General features: G+C 45.7%; 1 protein-coding gene and 1 non-coding gene across 2 annotated transcripts in view; one reads left to right on the top strand and one right to left on the bottom strand.

The window, feature by feature from the left end:
• Positions 1-27,460, top strand: part of LOC139262451 (collagen alpha-1(XXIII) chain-like) — a 354,416-nt gene that overhangs the window by 47,173 nt on the left and 279,783 nt on the right. Inside the window, exon 3 of the mRNA XM_070877639.1 lies at positions 27,172-27,216. Within this exon, the coding sequence (XP_070733740.1) occupies positions 27,172-27,216 (45 nt within the window). The remainder of the gene's footprint in view (positions 1-27,171; positions 27,217-27,460) is intronic.
• On the bottom strand, positions 1,398-1,565 carry LOC139263666 (U1 spliceosomal RNA). The gene has a single exon (XR_011593189.1). It is a non-coding gene; the product is annotated as a U1 spliceosomal RNA (small nuclear RNA).

Genomic DNA, 27,460 nt, shown 5'->3' with positions numbered 1-27,460 from the left:
GTTTCCACTGATAGGGGAGATTAGAACTAGGGGGCATAATCTTAGAATAAGGGGCCGCCCATTTAAAACTGAGATGAGGAGGAATTTCTTCTCTGAGGGTTGTAAATCTATTGAATTCGCTGCTTCAGAGAGCTGTGGAAGCCGGGACATTGAATAAATTTAAGACCGAGATAGACAGCTTCTTAACCGATAAGGGATTAAGGGGTTATGTGGAGCGGGCAGGGAAGTGCAGCTGAGTCCATGATCGGATCAGCCATGATCGTATTAAATGGCAGAGCAGGCTCGAGGGGCCGTATGGCCTACTCCTGCTCCTATTTCTTATGTTCTTATGTCTTTCTGCACCAATTTTCTAAATGTGCGCTGGTTTTTCTTAAGTGCCCAGAAGGTTTTTTGTGAGTGCTCACATACGCCGTTCTGGGTGAATTGTAAGTTGTCCAAACTTGCATAAATGTTAAAAACTGGCGCAGACATCAGATTACGCTCCCTGTGACGCACTAAAAAACAAATCTAAAAAAATCGTAACTAACTGAGTTATGCTGGCACACAATCTTTGGGGAAACTTGGATTTTTTAATTTAGGCCAAAAAAGAGGTGCAGATTACTGGGGAAAATTGAGCCCTATATATTGTGAGAGGCCTCTGTTTAAAAAAGGGGGCAGATAAAAGGCAAGTAACTATAGGCCGGTTAGTTTAACATCTGTAGTGGGGAAAATGCTTGAAGCTATCATTCAGGAAGAAATAGCGGGACATCTAGATAGGAATAGTGCAATCAAGCAGACGCAACGTGGATTCATGAAGGGGAAATCATGTTTAACTAATTTACTGGAATTCTTTGAGGATATAACGAGCATGGTGGATAGAGGTGTACCGATGGATGTGGTGTATTTAGATTTCCAAAAGGCATTCGATAAGGTGCCACACAAAAGGTTACTGCAGAAGATAAAGGTACGAGGAGTCAGAGGAAATGTATTAGCATGGATCGAGAATTGGCTGGCTAACAGAAAGCAGAGAGTCGGGATAAATGGGTCCTTTTCGGGTTGGAAATCAGTGGTTAGTGGTGTGCCACAGGGATCGGTGCTGGGGCCACAACTGTTTACAATATACATAGATGACCTGGAAGAGGGGACAGAGTGTAGTGTAACAAAATTTGCAGATGACACAAAGATTAGTGGGAAAGCGGGTTGTATAGAGGACACAGAGAGGCTGCAAAGAGATTTAGATAGGTTAAGTGAATGGGCTAAGGTTTGGCAGATGGAATACAATGTCGGAAAATGTGAGGTCATCCACCTTGGGGAAAAAAAACAGTCAAAGGGAATATTATTTGAATGGGGAGAAATTACAACATGCTGTGGTGCAGAGGGACCTGGGGGTCCTTGTGCATGAAACTCTTTTTGGAAACCAGGGGAGAGCGCGAACGCAGTCCACCCACTACCACAAATTTTGCAGTCGAGTATCCCGCATTTGGGGACATCGCAGGCGTCAGCACACCCAAAGTGCAATGGGCTAGCCTCGTCCTGGGAGAACCACCTTCTTCATCATTGTTACTCCCCTGAATCCCAAAAAGTTAGTTTGCAGGTGCAGCAAGTAATCAGGAAGGCGAATGGAATGTTGGCCTTCATTGCGAGAGGGATGGAGTACAAAAGCAGGGAGGTCCTGCTGCAACTGTATAGGGTATTGGTGAGGCCGCACCTGGAGTACTGCGTGCAGTTTTGGTCACCTTACTTAAGGAAGGATATACTAGCTTTGGAGGGTGTACAGAGACGATTCACTAGGCTGATTCCGGAGATGAGGGGGTTACCTTATGATGATAGATTGAGTAGACTGGGTCTTTACTTGTTGGCGTTCAGAAGGATGAGGGGTGATTTTATAGAAACATTTAAAATAATGAAAGGGATAGACAAGATAGAGGCAGAGAGGTTGTTTCCACTGGTTGGGGAGACTAGAACTAGGGGGCACAGCCTCAAAATATGGGGGAGCCAATTTAAAACCGAGTTGAGAAGGAATTTCTTCTCCCAGAGTGTTGTGAATCTGTGCAATTCTCTGCCCAAGGAAGCAGTTGAGGCTAGCTCATTGAATGTATTCAAATCACAGATAGATAGATTTTTTAACCAATAAGGGAATTAAGGGTTATGGGGAGCAGGCGGGTAAGTGGAGCTGAATCCACGGCCAGATCAGCCATGATCTTGTTGAATGGCGGAGCAGGCTCGAGGGGCTAGATGGCCTACTCCTGTTCCTAATTCTTATGTTCTTATGTTCTTAAAAGCAGAAGAAATGTAGGGGGGAAATGACTAGTGTCATTTTGTTATTATTCAGGGGGGAAATAAATTATGATGGTTACAAAACATTTGTTATTATTTGCAAAATATTGTTTTCCTTTACAAAGGCTATATAAACATGTAACATTTAAGTATTTAAAGGAAAAAAAGAAAGACTTGCATTAAATAACGCATTTCATGACATCCCAAAGCACTCATGGCCAATGAAGCACTTTATAATGTATTCACGGACGTACTGTAGGAAAAGTGGCAGCCAATTTGTGCAATGATAGAGGGCCTTGGTGTGAGAAAGAGAGGGGAGAGCGGGAGGAGCAAGGGAGAGAGAGAGCGGGAGGCGAGTGAGAGAGAGAGTGAGAGAGAGAAGTCGAGAGAGAGAAGTCGAGCGAGAGAGACAGAAGTCTCTCTCTCTTGCCTGCTCTCTCTCGGCTTCCCTCTCACTCTCTCTCTCTCTCTCTCTCACTCTCTCTTGACTTCTGTCTCTCGCCTTCTCTCTCGCTCCATCTCTCTCTCTCTGTCTGTCTCTCTCTCGCTCGCTGTCTCTCTCTCTCTCTGTCTCTCTCTCGCAGCTCACACTGCCACCCAACTTAGTGTCATCCGCAAATTTGGAGATACTACATTTAATGTACAATGTAAAGAGCTGGGGCCCCAGCACAGAACCTTGCGGTACCCCACTAGTCACTGCCTGCCATTCTGAAATTGGCTGCCATTTGGCTCTCACACCTTAAAGCTTCCCACTGTTCAATTCCTCAAAAACAGTCAAGAAGGTTCATAAGACAGAACCCCCAATCCCCACCCCAAGTCTATGTTAGCTATGATTAACTATGTTATTGTATAGATAATGTACATGTTTACTCTGGATAATCAATGTAATTATTTTGCACAGTAATAATATAATGTCTGTAGTTAACTTACTCTGCTTTTTTGAAAGTGTGCACCACTGCAAACTGCTTCCAATCAATGGTACCTCCTTCATGTTCAACAAGTCCCTAATAGTGCTTTACACATCTCCTCCCCTGTCTCTCTTATTACACTGAGGTAAATTGCTTCTATTCTTTGATAGGAAGAATAAAAATGCAAATTATTATTTAAATGGAGAGAGACTACAAAATGCTATGGTACAGAAGGACCTGGGGATCCTTGTACATGATACACAAAAAGTTAGCATGCAGGAAGGCAAATGGAATGTTGGCCTTTATTGCAAGGGGAATGGAGTATAAATGTAGGGAAGTCTTGCTACAATTGTACAGAGCGTTGGTGAGATCACACCTGGAGTACTGCGTACAGTTTTGGTCTCCTTATTTAAGGAGGGATATACTTGCATTGGAGGCAGTTCAGAGAAGGTTCACAAGGTTGATTCCTAAGATGAAGGGGTTGTCTTATGAAGAAAGGTTGCGCCTATACTCACTGGAGTTTGAAGATTGAGCAGTGATCTTATTGAACCGTAATGGGCTGGATTTTGGGCTTTTTGGATTTTGGGGCGTTAATTGCGGCGGGGCATTAAAGTTAGCGCCTGAAAATAGTTTGAGCCTCTGACTGCAAGTTTCAGCATAAATGTAAGTTGGAGGAGCATTGGTGTTAAGTCAGGCGTTACACAACAGGCTGTGTGTGCCCGAGCCGAAACTTGCGGCGGTAAAAAAGTTTCATTGTTGTATAGTACCTTGTAACATAATGTTGTATATTGTAAGGTTTTATTTTGGTGGGGGTATTTTTGTAACTTTGTTGCAGTAAAATTTATAACTCATCATTTGCCATTGGTGTCTTGTGCATCATTCCAACGTTCACCGGAGATGTGCCTTTATGGGGGCACACAGTGTGTCCATTATTAGCTCCATCCCTCAGTTTCCTCCATTTAGGAGCTGGTCCATTATGAGCTGGCAACATGTGACTCTTGGTCCGGCAGCATCTCCACGCTGCCCCCCCGTGGATGGTGTGGCTATCCAATGGGGGCCTCGCCTGGCTCCTCTTCATCATCCTCCTCCTCCTGAGGTGAGCATGCAATCCCCACTGGCAATGCCTGGCCCCTCATGATGGCTAAGCTATGCAACATGCAGCACAATTAATTTAGATACCTGTTGAGGGGAGTATTGAAGGCTGCCTCCAGAGTGCTGCAGGCATTGGTCTGCCTGTAGAAGATGATATATGTTTGTCAGCACTTCATTTCAGAAACGCAGCCTTTTCACACACTGCTCCTCTGAGAGCTGGAGGTCTGAGCTTTGGTGTGTGTAAACCCGTGGGGGGTAAGCCCTTCTCCTCGGATGTCTTCGGTATCTCATCATCCATGGGCTGACATGGACAAGGGTCATAGCTCTAGTTTTACACTGCCTGGCAATAGCATGAAGCACAATATGCTGGCGAACTAGTAATGCCCCAATTAAATTCTCTCACTGAAGTTCCTCATAGGCAATCCTCGGAATCGAGGAAGACTTGCTTCCACTCTTAAAATGAGTCATTAGGTGGCTGAACAATCCAATATGAGAACCACAGTCCCTGTCACAGGTGGGACAGATAGTCGTTGAGAGAAAGGATGGATGGGACAGGTTTGCCGCACGCTCTTTCCGCTGCCTGCGCTTGATTTCGGTGATGCGACTCGAGGTACTCAACGCCCACCCAGATGCACTTCCTCCACTTAGGGCGGTTTTTGGCCAGGGACTCCCAGGGTAATGTATTGCCATGAATAGGAAGCAGAGAGTAGGGATAAACGGGTCCTTCTCAGAATGGCAGTCAGTGACTAGTGAGGTGCCGCAGGGCTCAGTGCTGGGACCCCAGCTATTTACAATATACATCAATGATTTAGATGAAGGAATTGAGTGTAATAGCTCCAAGTTTGCAGATGACACTAAGCTGGGTGGCGATGTGAGCTGTGAGGAGGATGCTAAGAGGCTGCAGGCTGACTTGGACAGGTTAGGTGAGTGGGCAAATGCATGGCAGATGCAGTCTAATGTGGATAAATGTGAGGGTTTCCACTTTGGTGGCAAAAACATGAAGGCAGAATATTATCTGAATGGCGGCAGATTAGGAAAAGGGGAGGTGCAACGAGACCTGGGTGTCATGGTTCATCAGTCATTGAAAGTTGGCATGCAGGTACAGCAGGCGGTGAAGAAGGCAGCTGGCATGTTGTCCTTCATAGCTAGGGGATTTGAGTATAGGAGCAGGGAGGTCTTAATGCAGTTGTACAGGGCCTTGGTGAGGCCTCACCTGGAATATTGTTCAGGTTTAGTCTCCTAACCTGGGGAAGGACGTTCTTGCTATTGAGGGAGTGCAGCGAAGGTTCACCAGACTGATTCCCGGGATGACAGGACTGACATATGAGGAGAGACTGGATCGACTGGGCCTGTATTCACTGGAGTTTAGAAGAATGAGAGGGGATCTCGTAGAAACAAATAAAATTCTGATGGGACTGGACAGGTTAGATGCAGGAAGAATGTTCCCGATGTTGGGGAAGTCCAGAACAAGGGGTCACAGTCTACGGATAAGGGGTAAGCCATTTAGGACTGCGATGAGAAGAAATTTCTTCATTCAGAGTTGTTGACCTGTAGAATTCTCTACCGCAGAGAGTTGTTGATGCCAGTTCGTTAGATATATTCAAGACGGAGTTAGATATGGCCCTGACAGCTAAAGGGATCAAGGGGTATGGAGAGAAAGTAGGAAAGGGGTACTGAGGTGAATGATCAGCCATGATATTGAATGATGGTGCAGGCTTGAAGGGCCGAATGGCCTACTCCTGCACCTATTTTCTATGTTTCTAAGTTTCTATGAGTCAGTGGGGATGTTGCACTTTATCAGGGAGGCTTTGAGGGTGTTCTTGTAACGTTTCCTCTGCCCACCTTTCGGCCGCCTGAGGAAAAGAATGTTCGAAGACCAGGCTCTCAAATCTGCCACAAGCTCATGGTATACAGTAGACACCTCAAGTCGCTGGAGAAATACCACCAACGATGTCTCCGCAAGATCCTACAAATCCCCTGGGAGGACAGACACACCAACATTAGTGTCCTTGATCAGGCCAACATCCCCAGCATTGAAACACTGACCACACTTGATCAGCTCCACTGGGCAGGCCACATTGTTCGCATGCCAGACACGAGACTCCCAAAGCAAGCGCACTACTCAGAACTCCTTCACGGCAAACAAAGTTGTAAGGGCCCTGTAATGGCAGATAAAAGTGAAGTTTGCAAGTTGGAGCTTTACACAGCATTATGTACGCAACTTGTCATGTATTTCACCATCTTGCAATGACTATAGGTATGTAACTGTAACTCATGCATACCTGTACCTGTACCCTTGTAATGCACACCCTGACCACAGGGAGTGAGCTCCTCACCTGGGCTTCCAGGTATAAAAGGGGAGGTCCCACCCAGGATCAGGACTCTTCAGTCCTGGAAATAAAGTGAAGGTCACAGAGTGACTGTGTCTGATATATCCATGTCTCATGTGAGTTTGTAACAAGGTGCAGAGACACTACATCTGGCGATGAGAAACGGGAATCACCGAACCACAAGGATGGCCACTGGTGGCACAGAGGAACGTTACTGTGTGGGTGAGGACTGGGACGACTTTGTGGAAAGACTCCAGCAGAGCTTTGTCACAAAGGACTGGCTGGAAGAGGCAGCGGCTGACAAGCGGAAGGCGCATCTACTGACCAGCTGTGGTCCACAGACGTATGCGCTGATGAAAGACCTGCTCGCACCCCAAAAGCTAGCGGACAAGTCCTTCGAAGAGCTCAGCGAGCATCTCAAGCCGACAAGTAGCGTACACATGGCCCAGCACCAGTTCTACTCTCACCGGCGTCGGGAGGGTCAAAACATCTCGGACTTCGTGGCCGAACTGCGGCGTTTGGCCAGTCTCTAAGTTCTCCAATGCCTGCAGGGGGGAGATGGTAAGGAACATTTTCATCGAGGGCATTAATCATGCCGGCATTTTCAGGAAGCTCATAAAGACTAAGGATTTGACTTTAGAAGGGGAGCGTTGATAGCTCAAACCTTCATGGCAGGGGAAGAGGAGACCAAACTAATTTACGCACACGGCCCTGGTTTCAATGTTGTGATGAACCAGGGAGTTAATGTTGTAAAAAGGACACAGAACTCCACAGGCAGGCAAGGGCAATTCGACACCATCCAGGCAGCAACTAGCTCCAGGGTGGGCCTGCAACAGGGACAATGGAAAGGGGATCGGCAATTCACACCATCACGAGGAACAATGCATCCTGTGATGGGACAATTAACACCCACCATCAGAGTGCTTAGAAACAGCCAAATGAGCCATCAGAGAGGAATGCCTGGGAATAGTCCTTTTGTTAACAGCAATCTCAGCTCATGTTGGAGATGTGGGGGCAGACACACTGCAAAAATCTGCAGGTTCCAACTTTACACCTGTAGGATTTGTAATGTCAAGGGACACCTGACCAGGATGTGCAAAAAGGCAGTAGCGAGGCTAGTCTGCGAGACAGACGAACCAGACAAGGGGTCTGAAATGCAGGATGAGGCCTGGGAACAACCATGGATGCTGAAGTTCAGAGAGTTCATGTGGCCAATGTCCACAGCTCATATACCAAAACGCCACCCATGATGATGAAAGTCTTACTGAATGGCATTTGGTGCACATGGAGCTGCATACCGGAGTTAGCCAGTCCCTCATGAGCGCCCAACAATTTGAGAGACTATGGCCACACAGAGCTAGCAGGCCCAAATTGGAATGCATTGAGACACAGCTACATACGTACACCAAAGAGATCATCCCACTGCTGGGCAGTGCAAACTTGGTGGGAACACATAATGGATCACAGAACCGGCTGCCACTCTGGATTGTTTCGGGAAATAGCCCCGCGCTCTTGGGGAGGAGTTGGCTAGCTGAGATGAATTGGAAGTGGGGGGATGTGCACGCCATGTCATCCGTGGAGCGAAGTTCATGCTCGTAGGTATTGCAAAAATTCGAGTCACTCTTTCAACCTGGTGTCGGAACATTCAAGGGCACCAAAGTAATGATACACATCACTCCGGACGCCAGACCAGTGCACCACAAAGCCAGAGCGGTGCCATACGTGATGCGTGAAAAAATTGAAAGTGAACTGAACAGGCTGCTCAGAGAGGGCATTCCCGTCCTCAAAGCAGATGGCTCGGTTAGGATTTGTGGTGACTACAAAGCCACCATCAACCGAGTGTCGCTGCAAGACCAATACCCGCTCCCGAGAGCGGAGGACCTTTTTGCCACGCTGGCAGGTGGTAAGCTGTTCATGAAGCTGGACCTCACTTCGGCCTACATGACTCAGGAACTGGCTGAAGAATCCAAGCTTCTGACTACCATCACGACACACAAAGGATTATTTGTTTACAATAGGTGTCTGTTTGGCATTTGTTCGGCAGCGGCTATCTTTCAGCAAAACATGGAAAACTTGCTCAAGTCCATCCCTGGAACGATCGTGTTCCAAGACGACATCCTTATAACGGGTCGAGACACTGAGGAACACCTCCGCAAACTGGAGGAGGTGCTAGGCCGATTGGAACGGGTAGGCCTGCAGCTGAAAAAGGCCAAGTGTATGTTTTTGGCCTCAGAGGTCGAGTTCCTGGGCAGGAGGGCTGCCGCAGACGGGATCCGGCCCACTGAATCAAAAACTGAGGCGATTCCCCGGGCGCCCAGGCCCGGCAACACGTCGGAGTTGCGATCATTCCTGGTACTCTTGAACTATTTTGGGAACTTCCTGCTGAACTTAAGCACATTGTTGGAGCCGTCACACATGCTCCTCCATAAAGGTTGTGAATGGTCTTGGGGGGGATTGTCAAGAACAGGCTTTCAATAAGGCGAGGAACCTGCTGTGTTCCAACAAACTGTTGACTTTGCATGACCCCTGTAAAAAACTGGTATTAACATGCGATGCATCATCCTCCGGGGTTGGGTGTGTGTTGCAGCAGGGTAACGATGACGGCTGACTCCAACCGGTGGCTTCCGCCTCCAGGTTGCTCTCCCAGGCAGAGCGTGGATATGGCATGGTCGAGAAGGAGGCACTCGCGTGTGTGTACTGTGTGAAAAAGATGCACCAGTATCTTTTCGGTAGATATTTCGAGCTAGAGACGGACCACAAGCTGTTAACATCCCTGTTGTCCGACAGCATGGCTGTCAACGCTAATGTGTCAGCTCGCATACAGCGATGGGCCCTCACGCTGGCTGCGTATGACTACACCATATGGCACCGGCCAGGCACCGAAAATTGTACTGAAGTGCTCAGCAGGCTCCCACTGGCCACCACCGAGGGGGCGTCGGAGCAGAGCACTGAGATGGTCATGGCCGTTGATGCTTTTGACACTGCGGGCTCCCCCATCACAGCCCGCCAGATCAAACTCTGGACCAACAGGAACCCCCTCCTATCCATGATAAAGAAATGTGTCCTGACTGGGGACTGGGCGCCCGCACACAGGGCGTGCCCCGAGGAAGTCAGGCTGTTTCAGAGATGGATGAACTCTCCGTCCAAGCCGACTGCCTGCTATGGGGCAGCTGGGTAGTCATGCCCCAGAAAGGAAGGGAAGCGTTCATCAGGGAACTCCACAGTGAGCACCTTGGCATTGTGTTAATGAAAGCCATTGCCCGGTCACACGTGTGGTGGCCGGCGATTGACTCAGACCTGGAACACTGGATTCGCAGGTGCACGACATGTGCCCAGCTGGGCAATACCCCCAGGGAGGCCCCACTCAGCCCGTGGCCCTGGCCCACCAGGCCATGGTCACGTATTCACGTGGACTATGCGAGCCCGTTCATGGGGAAAAATGTTCCTGATCGTTGTCGATGCATACTCGAAGTGGATCGAGTTTATCATATTGAACTCGTGCGTGACATTTATCGCTGTGGAGAGTCTGCGTATGGATTTCGCGACCCACGGCTTGCCAGACATACTGGTCAGCGATAATGGCCCGTGTTTTACCAGCCATGAATTCCAGGAGTTAATGTCGGGTAATGGGATCAAGCACATCCGGACAGCGCCGTTCAAGCCGGCCTCCAATGGCCAGGCGGAACGTGCGGTCCAAGTCATAAAGCAGGGCATGCTACGCATCCAAGGACCCTCCCTTCAGTACCGCCTATCACGCCTCCTGCTGGCCTACAGGTCCCGGCTGCACTCGCTCACGGGAGTCCCGCCAGCGGAACTCCTCATGAAATGCACGCTCAAGATGCGGCTGTCCCTCATTCACCCAGCCCTGGAAGACATTGTTGCGGGCAAGCGCCAGTCCCAAACCGAGTGCCAGCGCACGAGCAACAAAGTCAGCCCTCAGCATGCACAGTCCCTGCGGCCAGCCCGGACAGGCCAGAATCACCTCAAGTGACAGACGCGTGCTGAGGCTCAGCCACCAGAGCCACAACTGCGGAGCACCGACCACCCGATAGACTTAACCTCTGAAACTAAAAGACCTAAGGGGGGAGGTGATGTCATGTATTTCATCATCTTACAAAGACTATAAGTATGTAACTGTAACTCATGCATACTGTACCTGTACCCTTGTAATGCACATCCTGACCACAGGGAGTGAGCTCCTCACCTGGGCTTCCAGGTATAAAAGGGGAGATCCCACCCAGGATCAGGACTCTTCAGTCCTGGAAATAAAGTGAAGGTCACAGAGTGACCATGTCTGATATATCCATGCCTCGTGTGAGTTTGTAACAAGGTGCAGAGACACTACACAACTGTTGTAGTCAATGTGACCTGTAATGTAGGATCCTCATCCCTCCATTTAAAACTGCTGCCAATACCGCCTGCCATACCCTGGGACCACATGTTTTTTTCAGGCGTTTCCTGGGGCGGGCGTTAAATGAGGCATTAAGGCCGAATGTTCCATCCAGTGTGCTAGCGCAATGTTGCATGACGATTGATGTCATCATCACGCTGAAAACAGTGGGTGTGGTGGTAAGCTTTTGCAGCGATGCAAACCAATAGTCGAATCCTCCACCCGAGCGGTAAATCCTGGACTCCCGGCATAACTCCCAAAAACAGCATTTAATAGCACTTAACACCATGCCGGGGTGCAAACTGAGGCGCAGATGAGCTGAAAATCCAGCCTAAAAAATTATGAGGGGGCTTGACAGGGTCAATGCAGAAAGGATGTTTCCCCTAGTGAGGGAATCTAGAATTAGGGTTTGTACTTTCAGAATAAGGGGTCGCACATTTAAAATGGAGATGAGAAGAAATTTCTTCTCTGAGGGTTGTGAATCTTTGGAATTCTCAACCCCAGAGAGCTGTTGAGGCTGGGTCATTGAATACATTTAAAGCCGAGATAGACAGATTTTTGAACGATAAGGGAGTGAAGGGCTTTGGGTAGTGGGCAGGAAAGTGGAGTTGATTTCAAGATCAGATCAGCCATGATCTTATTGAATGATGGAGCAGGCTCAAGGGGCCAAATTGCCTATTCCTGCTCCTATTTCTTAATGTTCTTATGTTCTTGAGATATTGTTCGAGGGTTTAGCGAAAAGGAGGAACTGAAGAAAATCCTTATTCGTCAGGAAATTGTGTTAGGGAAATTGATAGGATTGAAGGCCGATAAATCCCCAGGGCCTGATAGGCGGTATCCCAGAGTACTTGAGGAAGTGGCCCTAGAAATAGTGGATGCATTGGTCATCATTTTCCAACATTCTATTCTGGATCAGTTCCTATTTGGAGGGTAGCTAATGTAACACCACTTTTTAAAAAAGGAGGGAGAGAGAAAACGGGGAATTACAGACCACTTAGCCTGACACTGGTGGTGGGAAAAATCTTGGATTCAATTATTAAAGATGAAACAACAGCGCATTTGGAAAGCAGTGACAGGATCAGTCCAAGTCGGCATGAATTTATGAAAGGAAAATCATGCTTGACGAATCTTCTAGAATTTTTTGAGGGTGTAACTAGTAGAGTGGACAAGAGAGAACCAGTGGATGTGGCGTATTTGGACTTTCAAAAGGCTTTTGACAAGATCCCACATAAGAGATTGGTGTGCAAAATTAAAGCACATGATATTGGGGCTAATGTACTGACGTGGATAGAAAACTGGTTGGCAGACAGGAAGCAGAGAGTCGGAATAAACGGGTCCTTTTCAGAATGGCAGGCAGTGACCAGTGGAGTGCCGCAGGGTTCACAATATACATCAATGATTTAGATGAAGGAATTGAATGTAATATCTCCAAGTTTGCAGATGACACTAAGCTGGGTGGTGGTGTGAGCTGTGAGGAGGACGCTAAGAGGCTGCAGGTTGACTTAGACAGGTTAAGTGAGTGGGCAAATGCATGGCAGATGCAATATAATGTGGATAAATGTGAGATTATCCACTTTGGTGGCAAAAACAGGAAGACAGAATATTATATTAATGGCGACAGATTAGGAAAAGGGGAGGTGCAACGATACTTGGCTGTCATGGTTCATCAGTCATTGAAGGTTGGCATCAGGTACAGCAGGTGGTGAAGAAGGCAAACGGCATGTTGGCCTTCATAGCTAGAGGATTTGAGTATAGGAGCAGGGAGGTCTTACTGCAGTTGTACAGGGCCTTGATGAAGCCACACCTAGAATATTGTGTTCAGTTTTGGTCTCCTAATCTGAGGAAGGACATTCTTGCTATTGAGGGAGTGCAGCGAAGGTTCACCAGACTGATTCCCGGGATGGCAGGACTGACATATGAGCAGAGATTGGATCAACTGGGCTTGTATCCACTGGAGTTAGAAGGATGAGAGGGGATCTCATAGAAACATATCAAATTTTGATGAAATTGGACAGGTTAGAGGCAGGAAGAATGTTCCCGTTGCTGGGGAGTTCCAGAACCAGGGGTCACAGTCTAAGAATAAGGGGTAAGCCATTTAGGACTACGATGAGGAGAAACTTCTTCACTCAGAGAGTGGTTAACCTGTGGAATTCTCTACCGCAGAAAGTTGTTGAGGCCAATTCGTTAGATATATTCAAAAGGGAGTGAGATATGGCCCTTACAGCCAAAGGGTTCAAGGGGTATGAAGAGAAAGCAGGAAAGAGGTACTGAGGTTGAATGATCAGCCATGATCTTATTGAATGGCGGTGCAGGCTTGAAAGGCCGAATAGCCTGGTCCTGCACCTATTTTCTTTGTTTCTATGTTTCTAAACCTTATTGCTAGTATATCAGGTAAACAAGTTTCCATCTTATGCAACTATACAGTGACTACACAGAGAGTATATCTATAGACTGCATATATAACAGTTCTGAAACGAAGGGAAAGGGGTGAGAGCAGAGGTGCAGGAAATAGAAAAGACACGGTTGAGGGCCTTGTTAACCATGGCAGAGGGGAATCCTCTGATGAGGAAAAAGGAAGACATGTCAGAGGCACTAGTGTGAAAGCTGGCATCGTCAGAGCAGGTGCAACGAAGACGGAGAAACTGGGAAAATAAAATGGAGTCCTTACAGGATGCGAGGTGGGAGGGAGTGTAGTCCAGGTAGCTGTGGGAGTCAGTGGGCCTATAGTGGATACTGGTCGAAAGCCTAGCCCCAGAGATGGAGATGGAGTAGTCGAGGAAGGGAAGGGAAGAGTTGGAGATGGACCATGTGAAGGTGAGGGAAGGGTGGAAATTGGATGCAAAGTGAATGAAATTTTCAAGTTCAGGGCAAGAACAGGAAACAACACCGATACAGTCATCAATGTACCGGAAAAAGAGGTGAGGGAGGGGACCCGAGTAGGACTGGAACAAAGAATGTTCCACATATCCCACGAAAAGGCAGGCATAGATAGGACCCATGCAGATCCCCATAGCAACAACTTTAATTTGGAGAAAGTGAGTGGAGTTAAAGGAGAAGTTGTTCAATGTGAGAGGAAGTCCAGCCAGGCAGAGGAGGGTGGTGGTGGATGGGCCTCTGCTCGAGGAAGCAGAGTGCCTTCAGGCCATCCTGGTGGGGGATGGAAGTGCAGAGGGATTGGACGCCCATTGTGAAAAGGAGACGGTTGGGGCCAGAAAACTGGAAACTGTTAAAATGACGGAAAGCGTCGGAGGAGTCGCAGATGTAGATGGGAAAAGAGTGGACAATGGGAGAAAAAAAATAGAGTTGCGATAGGAAGAAATAAGTTCTGTGGGGCAAGAACAGACTGAAACAATGGATCTACCGGGGCAGTCCTGTTTGTGGATCTTGGGAAGGAGGTAGAATCGGGCTGTGTGGGGTTGGGGAACTATGAGGTGGAGGGAAGATCTCCAGAGGAGATAAGGTCAGTGAAGGTCTGGGAAATTATGGCTTGATGTTCAGTGGTGGGGTCATGGTCCAGAGGGAGGTAGGAGGAGGTGTCAGAGAGTTGGCGATCAGATATGTTGTATCCTTTGCCTTGAGTTTTACAGTGACTAAATAATTCAGATTTGTTTACGGTGAAAAGAAACAATAATGATGTGCAATATATTAAAGAAATGCAGTCTGCTCATTGTGTCCCATGCATTTAAATATTTTAAGACTTTATGTGATTTTAACTATATCCATTTACAATCTGGAAGCATAAGACAACTACTTTAGGATCGGCAGAAATTAAATGTTGATTTGGCATGTTTCACCATTTTTCTTCCTGTGTTCAACTCAGTAACACTTCACCTTGTATCATACAAGATTCCCTGTAGATATAAAATAATTATTGGTTTTTGAGATTCACATTCCTTTAAATGTTTCAATAAAAATGTCATGTTCATTAGAACCGTTTAACATTTAAAAAAAATGATTTCCAAAGCAAAAGTTCTCAGCTTTGATAAATCGTTCCTGTAAATGTTATGAGTTACTAGATATCAAAGCTGCACAATAAATTCATTAACTTTACATCTAATTGGTGACAGCTGTTTGTAACGTTTTTCATTCTTTCTAAAAGACACAGATGTTTGCGGCTATAGTTTTAATCTTAACTTTATTTCTTTATTACAGCAGCATGTAGAGTTCGCATATAATTAGCATTTATCGTATCATAGTTCATTGAGGCTGGTCAAGTTTCAGTGCTCTGATGGTTTCAGAATAAATACATATTGAGTAAATGCTAACCAAGATGTTTGACACAACTGGTGAAAACATTATAATGTGTCGCTATTCTCCCAGAAATTGTTAAGCAGCATTCCATCTAGGTATTGGCATCTATCAGATCTCAAAGGTGTTGTGCAAAAGGGTTAAATGTTTCAGATTAGAAAGGCCCTGCAGAATGATGAGAACTATTAAGAGGGAACGACCAATCATGTTAAACTGTCTTTCAGCTCTGTGCACAAGGTACTTTAGTTTAGTTTTACAGTGTCACTGTCAATGTTCCTTTAATAATCTTTTTGGTTTGCGGCCCATTCAAAATACCCTGCATGTGCAGTTTTTCCGATTTAAAAGCCAATGAGTCAGCTGCGTGGGAGCATTGGTCACTGCAGCACTAGTTGCACGTTATTTGAAGAAAATGAAACACATTTTAATAGAATTCAATTGTGAAGATTTAGGGTTCAAGTATCGTCAGGCACTATACAATTGATTCTGACGGGAACTTCTGGGTTAGGGCTCCAAGAGGGAAGTGGAGCGTTAAATCAAGTGCTACCACGTCCCTTAGAGCACTAAAGGGTGTGAGAGGGGCAGTAGCAGCAGAGCGCTGCACAATGTTCCATGCAGCACTGCCGGTTTCACAGGCGCCTTCCCTCCCTTAAAGGGAAGGGCCATCACTGCGGTCATTGAAGCCTAAGACTGTGGATGTTGGGTAACGGCACCTGCGTTACGTGCATAGCTGCCCCAAGCACTCTAAGAGAGTGCAGAGCTGAGCAATCGCAGGCTGGAAAAAAAGAAAATACAGCACACTGGGGACATTATTAACTTTTGGTCTACCTGACCACCACTATCTTTAATTAGCACTCCCCAAGCGGTAGCCAAGCTGACAACGCCTCCTGCAGCTGCAGTTGTTGATGCCCAGGGATGCTGTAGGGGGTGGAAACAAATTTTATATCCGGGGCGATAATGGGGCGCTGTGCATTAGATGACGTCACGATCTCCGAGGCACAAGAGATTGAGGCGGTAAGTTTTAGCGCCTACGTAAACCCGCCAGGGAAGTTCGCAGGCGTTGCTGATTTTGCCGCGCCCGGTTGGTAAGCCCTGAGTGTCCCGTTACCGTCCCCCCCCGCCACCGGAGGCGCTAACTGGAGGCGCAAAGGAGGCCAATTTCTCCCACTTAGTGTCAAGACTGCAGGGAAAATGACTATTAAATCAAATCTCTCTTGCGTGATCTCCGCCAAAAGTGCACCCAGCACCATTTTTTGTGAGGCATGTTTTGGTCATCCAGGATGGCTGTCTGGAACTGGTGGATGCCCATTATATATGTAAATGAAGGTCCTGTCTCTATTTCAAACACTACTGCCATTTTCAACTTCCTTAGCACTGGATTTTCTCATTCTAAAACCCACCCACAAATCCTGGGAGGGAAAAGTCAGGAGGGATGCTGTACCAATGCTATTGAATAGGATCCTCAGCTGCAGTTAGATACGTACTGATTAGGTCTTATCTAACTGCAGCTGAGGATCCTTTTACTGAATAGGTCTTAGATGGCTTGTGGACTTTTGTGCCTGTTTCTAGCTGTGTTGGCTGACTGCAAAATTTGTGGCAAGTGTTTTTTTGAGCTGGGAGAGAATTTCCTCCTCGGCATCTGCACAAACTTCCTCTGGCAACATGCGAGTGCTGCCCAGTCTGCCAATGTGGCTGGAGCGACCTCAGCTGCAGGGAATGGAAGGTGAAGGAGGAGTGGATGCAAGAGGCTTTACCCCACACAAGTTTACAGGACAGGAACAGAACATTGTACCTCCTGTTAAGTAATGAGCAGTATGTCTGGTGGCTCCGCTTCACCAGGGAGGCTGTTATAGCATATGTCACCTGTGGAGCCCAACACCAGATCACACACTTCATTGCCTATGACCCTGAAGGTTACTGTGGCCCTTAATGTCTATGCCACAGGCTCATTGCAGGCTATAACCGGTGACATGTGTAACTGTTGGTCAAGTTGTGGTGCATTACTGCATGAAATAGGACATGGATGCACTCTTCACCAAAGGAAACAAGTTCATCTCCTTCCCTATGGAGGCAGCAAAGCAGGAAGACAGGGTTCTGGACTTGACCAAGATCGCAGGCTTTCCCAGATACAGACCATAATTGCCTGCACACACATAGCCTTGTGTTTATTAGATGTTGAAAATTTTATTTTTGAACTTTTCATCGAATACTTAAGGCCCCCAGGGCCCTTTTGCCTATTTTAAGGCCCACCTGTACTATTCCCAGCCACTAAATATATCCAGTCTTTGCTCAGAGACCAACCTGAATCCTAGCTATCCATTGTGTTGATATAGGGTCAGCATACCAGCCCTCTTTGCTTTTCTCTCAAGCCTTGTGCCCCCACATGACAACCTATGACCCCTGATCACATCATAACCTCTAACCCACTGGACCCTTGACAGTCAACGCTCTTTCCTCCCTGAACCACCTATTTACTTTCACCCCATCTTTTGTCTACTATCAACCTATCTTAATTGCATCTACGCCAGCACTGAATTTGTAGTTCAGATTCTTTCTTTAGAAGCACTTAAGCTCACGACACACAATTTGGTGTTAATTTTCACCTTGCTGTTAGAATTGCCAAAACCAACATCTTGCTTTGTACCTTAAATACCACATCTATTACTACCAAAAATCACCTTTCTCCAAGCATCACAAACTTGACTTTAAATTGAGCTTTCAGGTATTACTAAAAAGTTACTTTCTGAAGTAGTCCTCTACTATCACAGGCACGTTGCTTTTCAGCTTTAGCAAAATGACAAATGACCTGCTTTTCAATTTGCTCAAGACATTTTTCCTCCTCTTGTTTCATTGTCAAATTATCTTGGCAGGTGCAAGCAATTTGTCCTAAGAGTTCAAGGCCAATCCTGTTTATAATTACAAATCCAATTGTATACTTGAAGTCATTTTCAAAAAGCAAATATTTGGTCATGATACTCTAGAAAATTACAGTTACCAATCATCCACATTGAGAAAAAATTTTTGTTCTTGATTGTTGAAACATGCTAACGAATCCTTCTTAAATTCCAATCCTGTTGCATTTCCATGATGGAGTTACTAATACTGATCATTTTCTATAAATGCTTAATTGTTTGTTCAAATAGAACAATTATAACAACTTGCATTGATATAATGCCTTTAACGTGGTAACACATCCCAAGATGCTGCATAGGAATGTAATCAGACAAAACTATTGCACCGAACCAAAGAAGGAGATATTAGGTCAAATGACTAAAAGCTTGGCAGTTTCCCACCACTTCCCAAGGTCGCCATGGGAGAGGTAGCAATGGACCCCAGGAACTGCCTTGAGGTGACCCCATGGAAGGAAAGGACCTTGCAGCGGCCTCCTCATCTTCCATTCTGTAGTGTATGTAGGCACCTTTAGTAATGACTCCACGAGGCAGGGTATGATACTTAAACTGTGTAGACCTGTAGTCCTTTATTTGCAGCTCCTGAGTGACGACAACAAGCTGAGAGTTCCCTTTTATACTGGGTTACCTGCCATGTGCAGGCAGACCCTAGGTCTCCAGCAGCAGCACCCTCTGGTGCACTGGTAAGATGTGTGCAGTATAAGGGTATATTCAATGTGGCATAACAGTGTTACAGATATCACACAGTAAACAGGCATGCATACGCAACACATTCTGTCCCCCGTGACTTAACTGTTGAAGACCCTGATCTCCACTGAGACTGCAGTGGTCTTTGATTCAGATCTCCGGGATGCTTCTATCCTTTAAGGTTGCTCACTGGCTTTTCTGCTGCAGCAGCAGTGTCCTCACCGGAGTTTCTCTCTTTGAATTGGCAGGCTACCTCTTTACACCAGGGTTTTCTGGGGATAACAGCATGAATGGTCGACATTGTTGTTGGTTTGACCTTGCTGAGCCCAAATTGACTGGTGCCTTCCCCACATTGATGACACTTCAAACAGGGAAATTAAGGATAGCGTTAAATCCAAGGAAGAGGCTTATAAATTGGCCAGAAAAAGCAGCAAGCCTGAGGACTGGGAGAATTTTGTAATACAGCAGAGGAGGACAAAGGGTTTAAATAGGAGGGGGAAAATAGAGTATGAGAGGAAGCTTGTTGGGAACATAAAAACTGACTGCAAAAGCTTTTATAGATATGTGAAGAGAAAAAGATTAGTGAAAACAAACATAGGTCCCTTGCAGTCAGATTCAGGTGAATTTATAATGGGGATTAAAGAAATGGCGGACCAGTTAAACAAAAACTTTGGTTCTGTTTTCACGAAGGAAGACACAAATAACCTGCCAGAAATACTAGGAGACCGAGGGTCTAGTGAAAAGGAGGAACTGAAGGAAATCCTTATAAAGCAGGAAATTATGTTAGGGAAATTGATGGGATTGAAGGGCGACAAATCCCCGGGGCCTGATAGTCTGCATCCCAGAGTACTTAAGGAAGTGGCCATAGAAATAGTGGATGCATTGGTAATCATTTTCCAACAGTCTATCGACTCTGGATCAGTTCCTATGGACTGCAGGGTAGCTAATGTAACACTACTGTTTAAAAAAGGAGGGAGAGAGAAAACGGGGAAACATAGAAACATAGAAAATAGGTGCAGGAGTAGGCCATTCGGCCCTTCTAGCCTGCACCGCCATTCAATGAGTTCATGACTGAACATGCAACTTCAGTACCCCATTCCTGCTTTCTCGCCATACCCCTTGATCCCCCTAGTAGTAAGGACTTCATCTAACTCCTTTTTGAATATATTTAGTGAATTGGCCTCAACAACTTTCTGTGGTAGAGAATTTCACAGGTTCACCACTCTCTAGGTGAAGAAGCTTCTCCTCATCTCGGTCCTAAATGGCTTACCCCTTATCCTTCGACTGTGACCTCTGGTTCTGGACTTCCCCAACATTGGGAACATTCTTCCTGCATCTAACCTGTCTGAACCCATCAGAATTTTAAACATTTCTTTGAGATCCCCTCTCATTCTTCTGAACTCCAGTGAATACAAGCCCAGTTGATCCAGTCTTTCTTGATCGGTCAGTGCCGCCATCCCAGAAATCAGTCTGGTGAACCTTCGCTGCACTCCCTCAATAGCAAGAATGTCCTTCCTCAAGTTAGGAGACCAAAACTGTACACAATACTCCAGGTGTGGCCTCACCAAGGCCCTGTACAACTGTAGTAACACCTCCCTGCCCCTGTACTCAAATCCCCTAGCTATGAAGGCCAACATGCCATTTGCTTTCTTAACCGCCTGCTGTACCTGCATGCCAACCTTCAATGACTGATGTACCATAACACCCAGGTCTCGTTGCACCTCCCCTTTTCCTAATCTGTCACCATTCAGATAATAGTCTGTCTCTCTGTTTTTACCACCAAAGTGGATAACCTCACATTTATCCACATTATACTTCATCTGCCATGCATTTGCCCACTCACCTAACCTATCCAAGTCACTCTGCAGCCTCATAGCATCCTCCTTGCAGTTCACACTGCCACCCAACTTAGTGTCATCCGTAAATTTGGAGATACTACATTTAATCCCCTCGTCTAAATCATTAATGTATAATGTAAACAGCTGGGGCCCCAGCACAGAACCTTGCGGTACCCCACTAGTCACTGCCGCCCATTCTGAAAAGTACCCATTTACTCCTACTCTTTGCTTCCTGTCTGCCAACCAGTTCTCAATCCACGTCAGCACACTACCCCCAATCCCATGTGTTTTTACTTTGCACATTAATCTCTTGTGTGGGACCTTGTCGAAAGCCTTCTGAAAATCCAAATATACCACATCAACTGGTTCTCCCTTGTCCACTCTACTGGAAACATCCTCAAAAAATTCCAGAAGATTTGTCAAGCATGATTTCCCTTTCACAAATCCATGCTGACTTGGACCTATCATGTCACCTCTTTCCAAATGCGCTGCTATGACATCCTTAATAATTGATTCCATCATTTTACCCACTACTGAGGTCAGGCTGACCGGTCTATAATTCCCTGTTTTCTCTCTCCCTCCTTTTTTAAAAAGTGGGGTTACATTGGCTACCCTCCACTCGATAGGAACTGATCCAGAGTCAATGGAATGTTAGAAAATGACTGTCAATGCATCCGCTATTTCCAAGGCCACCTCCTTAAGTACTCTGGGATGCAGTCCATCAGGCCCTGGGGATTTATCGGCCTTCAATCCCATCAATTTCCCCCACACAATTTCCCGACTACTAAGGATTTCCCTCAGCTCCTCCTCCTTACTAGACCCTCCGACCCCTTTTGTGTCCTCCTTAGTGAATACCGAACCAAAGTATTTGTTCAATTGGTTTGCCATTTCTTTGTTCCCCATTATGACTTCCCCTGATTCTGACTGCAGGGGACCTACATTTGTCTTTACTAACCTTTTTCTCTTTACATATCTATAGAAACTTTTGCAATCCGTCTTAATTTTCCCTGCAAGCTTCTTGTCGTACTCTATTTTCCCTGTCCTAATCAAACCCTTTGTCCTCCTCTGCTGAGTTCTAAATTTCTCCCAGTCCCCGGGTTCGCTGCTATTTCTGGCCAATTTGTATGCCATTTCCTTGGCTTTAATACTATCTCTGATTTCCCTTGATAGCCACGGTTGAGCCACCTTCCCTTTTTTATTTTTACGCCAGACAGGAATGTACAATTGTTGTAGTTCATCCATGCGGTCTCTAAATGTCTGCCATTGCCCATCCACAGTCCACCCCTTAATTATCATTCGCCAATCTATCCTAGCCAATTCACGCCTCATACCTTCAAAGTTACCCTTCTTTAAGTTCTGGACCATGGTCTCTGAATTAACTGTTTCATTCTCCATCCTAATGCAGAATTCCACCATATTATGGTCACTCTTCCCCAAGGGGCCTCGCACAACGAGATTGCTAATTAATCCTCTCTCATTACACAACACCCAGTCTAAGATGGCCTCCCCCCGAGTTGGTACCTCGACATATTGGTCGAGAAAACCATCCCTTATGCACTCCAGGAAATCCTCCTCCACCGTATTGCTTCCAGTTTGGTTAGCCCAATCTATGTGCATATTAAAGTCACCCATTATAACTGCTGCACCTTTATTGCATGCACCCCTAATTTCCTGTTTGATGCCCTCCCCAACATCACTACTACTGTTTGGAGGTCTGTACACAACTCCCACTAATGTTTTTTGCCCTTTGGTGTTCTGCAGCTCTACCCATATAGATTCCACATCATCCAAGCTAATGTCCTTCCTAACTATTGCATTAATCTCCTCTTTAACCAGCAATGCTACCCCACCTCCTTTTCCTTTTATTCTATCCTTCCTGAATGTTGAATACCCCTGGATGTTGAGTTCCCAGCCCTGATCATCCTGGAGCCACGTCTCTGTAATCCCAATCACATCATATTTGTTAACATCTATTTGCACAGTTAATTCATCCACCTTATTACGGATACTCCTTGCATTAAGACACAAAGCCTTCAGGCTTGTTTTTTTAACACCCTTTGTCCTTTTAGAATTTTGCTGTACAGTGGCCCTTTTTGGTCTTTGCCTTGGGTTTCTCTGCCCTCCACTTTTCCTCATCTCCTTTCTGTCTTTTGCTTTTTTCTCCTTTTTGTTTCCCTCTGTCTCCCTGCATTGGTTCCCATCCCCCTGCCATATTAGTTTAACTCCTCCCCAACAGCACTAGCAAACACTCCCCCAAGGACATTTGTTCCGGTCCTGTCCAGGTGCAGACCGTCCGGTTTGTACTGGTCCCACTTCCCCCAGAACCGGTTCCAATGCCCCAGGAATTTGAATCCCTCCCTACTGCACCACTGCTCAAGCCACGTATTCATCTGCGTTATCCTGCGATTCCTACTCTGACTAGCACATGGCACTGGTAGCAATCCTGAGATTACTACTTTTGAAGTCCTACTTTTTAATTTAGCTCCTAGCTCCTTAAATTCGTTTCGTAGGACCTCATCCCTTTTTTTACCTATGTTGTTGGTACCAATGTGCACCACGACAACTGGCTGTTCTCCCTCCCTTTTTAGAATGTCCTGCACCTGCTCCGAGACATCCTTGACCCTTGCACCAGGAAGGCAACATACCATCCTGGAGTCTCGGTTGCGGCCGCAGAAATGTCTATCTATTCCCCTTACAATTGAATCCCCTATCACTATCGCTCTCCCACTCTTTTTCCATCCTCCTGTGCAACAGAGCCAGCCACGGTACCATGAACTTGGCTGCTGCTGCCCTCCCCTGATGAGTCATCCCCCTCAACAGTATTCAAAGCAGTGTATCTGTTTTGCAGGGGGATGACCACAGGGGACCCCTGCACTACCTTCCTTGCACTACTCTTCCTGCTGGTCTTCCATTCCCTAGCTGGCTGTGGACCCTTCACCTGCGGTACGACCAACTCGCTACACGTGCTACTCACGTCATTCTCAGCATCGTGGATGCTCCAGAGTGAATCTACCCTCAGCTCCAATTCCGCAACGCGGTCCGTCAGGAGCTGGAGGCAGATACACTTCCCGCACACGTAGTCGTCAGGGACACCGGAAGTGTCCCTCAGTTCCCACATGGTACAGGAGGAGCATATCACGTGACCGAGCTCCCCTGCCATGACTTAACCCTTAGATACACTTAAATTGTATCTATACAATTATAGACCGGTTAGCCTGACATCAGTAGTGGGGAAAATGTTTGAATCAATTATTAAAGATGAAATAACAGCGCATTTGGAAAGCAGTGACAGGATCGGTCCAAGTCAGCATGGATTTATGAAAGGGAAATCATGCTTGACAAATCTTCTCGAATTTTTTGAGGATGTAACGAGTAGAGTGGACAAGGGAGAACCAGTGAATGTGGTGTATTTGGACTTGCAAAAGGCTTTTGACAAGGTCCCACACAAGAGATTGGTGTGCAAAATCAAAGCACATGGTATTGGGGGTAATGTACCGATGTGGATAGAGAACTGGTTGGCAGGCAGGAAGCAGAGAGTCGGGATAAACGGGTCCTTTTCAGAATGGCAGGCAGTTACTAGTGGAGTGCCGCAGGGCTCAGTGCTGGGACCTCAGCTCTTTACAATATACATTAATGATTTAGATGAAGGAATTGAATGTAATATCTCCAAGTTCGCAGATGACACTAAACTGGGTGGCGGTGTGAGCTGTGAGGAGGACGCTTAAAGGTTGCAGGGTGACTTGGACAGGTTAGGTGAGTGGGCCAATGCATGGCAGATGCAGTATAATGTGGATAAATGTGAGGTTATCCACTTTGGGGGCAAAAACACGAAGGCAGAATATTATCTGAATGGCGGCAGATTAGGAAAGGGTGAGGTGCAACGAGACCTGGATGTCATGGTTCATCAGCCCTTGAAAGTTGACATGCAGGTACAGCAGGCGGTGAAGAAGGCAAATGGTATGTTGGCCTTCATAGCTAGGGGATTTGAGTACAGGAGCAGGGAGGTCTTACTGCAGTTGTACAGGGCCTTGGTGAGGCCTCACCTGGAATATTGTGTTCAGTTTTGGTCTCCTAGTCTGAGGAAGGACATTCTTGCTATTGAGGGAGTGCAGCGAATGTTCACCAGACTGATTCCCGGGATGGCTGGACTGACATAAGAGGAGAGACTGAATCAACTGGGCCTTTATACATTGGAGTTTAGAAGGATGAGAGGGGATCTCATAGAAACATATAAGATTCTGACGGGACTGGACAGGTTAGATGCGGGAAGAATGTTCCCGATGATGGGGACACAGTCTTAGGATAAGGGGTAGGCCACTTAGGACTGAGATGAGGAGAAACTTCTTCACTCAGAGAGTTGTTAACCTGTGGAATTCCCTACCGCAGCGAGTTGTTGATGCCAGTTCATTGGATATATTCAAGAGGGAGTTAGATATGGCCCTTACGGCTAAAAGGATCAAGGGGTATGGAGAGAAAGTAGGAAAGGGGTACTGAGGTGAATGATCAGCCATGATCTTATTGAATGCTGGTGCAGGCTCAAAGGGCCGAATGGCCTACTCCTGCACCTATTTACTATGTTTCTATGTAACATACTTAATTGGTTGTGAAAAGCTGTGGAACAGCCAACAATGCAACAGTTTTTCTATTAAAATGTAACCAGGTTTCAATGTTTTTGTTTATATGAAGACTATACTGTGAAAAGTTAAGAAAGATTTGGGTTGATCTTAGTTGTTTTAGTTCTTTGTTATAGGATTTTAAAATTGAAATTTTCAATTATATTTTCCATGTACTTGTATAGAAAACAAGTTGTTTGTTTAATTCGTCATCTTCCCACATCTATTTTATCTTCTCTGGTCACCAGGGTCAGACATATGCATCTTAATGGCTTCTGTCAACGCCAGGAGTTGTGTTTGAACAATGTTGGAAGGGATCTTTTCCTAGTTACTTTCTTCCTTCCTGTCAGATAGACAAACACAATTGCACAGATAGAGCCAGAATATATTCTAAAATATTTTTATTATAAACTATTCCCCTCCATATATTAAAATGCTGAATGGTTTCAACATTCTAAAAATATTTCAGCTGGAAGAGGCACTTGGAGCACAACGTTATGTGACAATGCAACTTATGGGAAAAAGTAGTAACTCGCCTTTTTGGTATCAATGAAACAGTGAAAGAAAATAGTTATTTAAGAAATGCAGAGACTCCCCCACCCCCCCCCAAAAAAAAAAACCCCAGCATGATGCCTACCTCTGAAATGAATTGCAAACTCAAATCATGAACATGTTGAAAGGCATCAGCTGGTGTCCACTGCTGAATGAGACCTGCAAAAAGAAACTTAGAAAATGGAGCTTGCAACAAAACATGTCTGCAACAATAAATGAAATAGCTGGAAAGATAAAGGTTAAGTGTACCAAATACCGTAATACCAAATACCGTAATACCAAATACCGTAAGACAGCACAAGACACTGCAGCTTTAGATGATTAAATTGAAAGAACCGCAAAAAGCGCAAAAAAGGACTAAGCTCAAAGAAAAACCCTTTGGAGAGGCACCCAGCCAGCTGAATCTCAGTCCAGTCCTGCTACATCCCTTTTTCCAGGGAACTGGACATTTCCAGAGGTAAAGATCAGGAGAATTGGGCCAACACTTTTCTGTATGCTTCGTTCATTACCAGTGCAATGGGAAATTACTCCCAGTGAGCAGCTCTGCAAAGCACCAGTGCAGCAAAATAAATCAACGAGTAAACTTCAATCCATGTGCAATATGAACCTGCATCACCCTGCTGCCAACTTGCTATTGTTTGGCGCATGTATTCTGCATAGGTGTTCAATAATAGTTTTTAGATGAACACCATATGTTGGCAAATGGATTAATTTGCCTGTGCTCAGTCACTTGGCCAAGAATAGGATTCTGCACACAATCATGTCACATTTCGCAAATAAAATGATTCATTGATTCAAAGAATTTCAGCAAAGTAAAAGTATGAGTAATTTGGTGCTTTGAAGAATTTGCTTCAGCTGGGAATAAAATGGAATTTCAGTTGCTGAATGTTTCTCTATCGTCTGCTTATTATGGCCGGGAAATTTCTTGGTACTGCTCTCATTCTTCCAGTATTATTTTGCCGGAAGTGCAGCGGAGCGGGTGTAGCTCTGAGGAATTTCCCGGCCTATGTTGCTGGAAAACGGAGCAGATTCCATAGAAAACAAATATTCTCCATGAGCAGCAGTTCAAATATAATTTCTATTGTTTTGAAGTTTAAAAATCATTCTCCATCAGAGGGCCAAACTAATTTGTAATAATAAACTCTAGCCATAATTCACAAGAATGTGCAAGTAACAGAACACCGGCACTGCAGTATGCAGAGGCCAGATGGTATCCAGTAATGAATGAAGTGTTTCAATTCTGCGTGGGCGGGGAGAAATGATACAGGTTCCTACAATAGAATTTTAAAAATATATCCTTAAAGACAACAATAAACAATTAAGTTAATTCTCTTTTTTTCTTTATATGTAGGTCCTCCAGGAAAGCGAGGTAAAACAGGAAGAAGAGGAGTCATTGGTAAGTCTTGGCTGCCAAAATCAGAGGTATATTTTTATACAGGCAACTGAGTTACTAATTTCCTTGGAAGTGACCTTATGACATGCGGTGAACCAAATGACTCCTATTGCTGTTCTCATGTAAACAGCTTTGAGCCAGATTGTGTGGTTTGTCCTTGAAATATCACAGACAGAGTGTTTTTTTCCTTGTTAAACGTCATACTGATACATCATGTGCATTCACCATTGCCAGAAAAAACTTATGG

Source organism: Pristiophorus japonicus, chromosome 4 (assembly GCF_044704955.1).
Source record: "Pristiophorus japonicus isolate sPriJap1 chromosome 4, sPriJap1.hap1, whole genome shotgun sequence".
Classification (NCBI taxonomy): Eukaryota; Metazoa; Chordata; class Chondrichthyes; family Pristiophoridae; genus Pristiophorus; species Pristiophorus japonicus.
The sequence above is the reverse complement of the archived record's forward strand: the minus strand, read 5'-3'. Positions and strand labels throughout refer to the sequence as shown.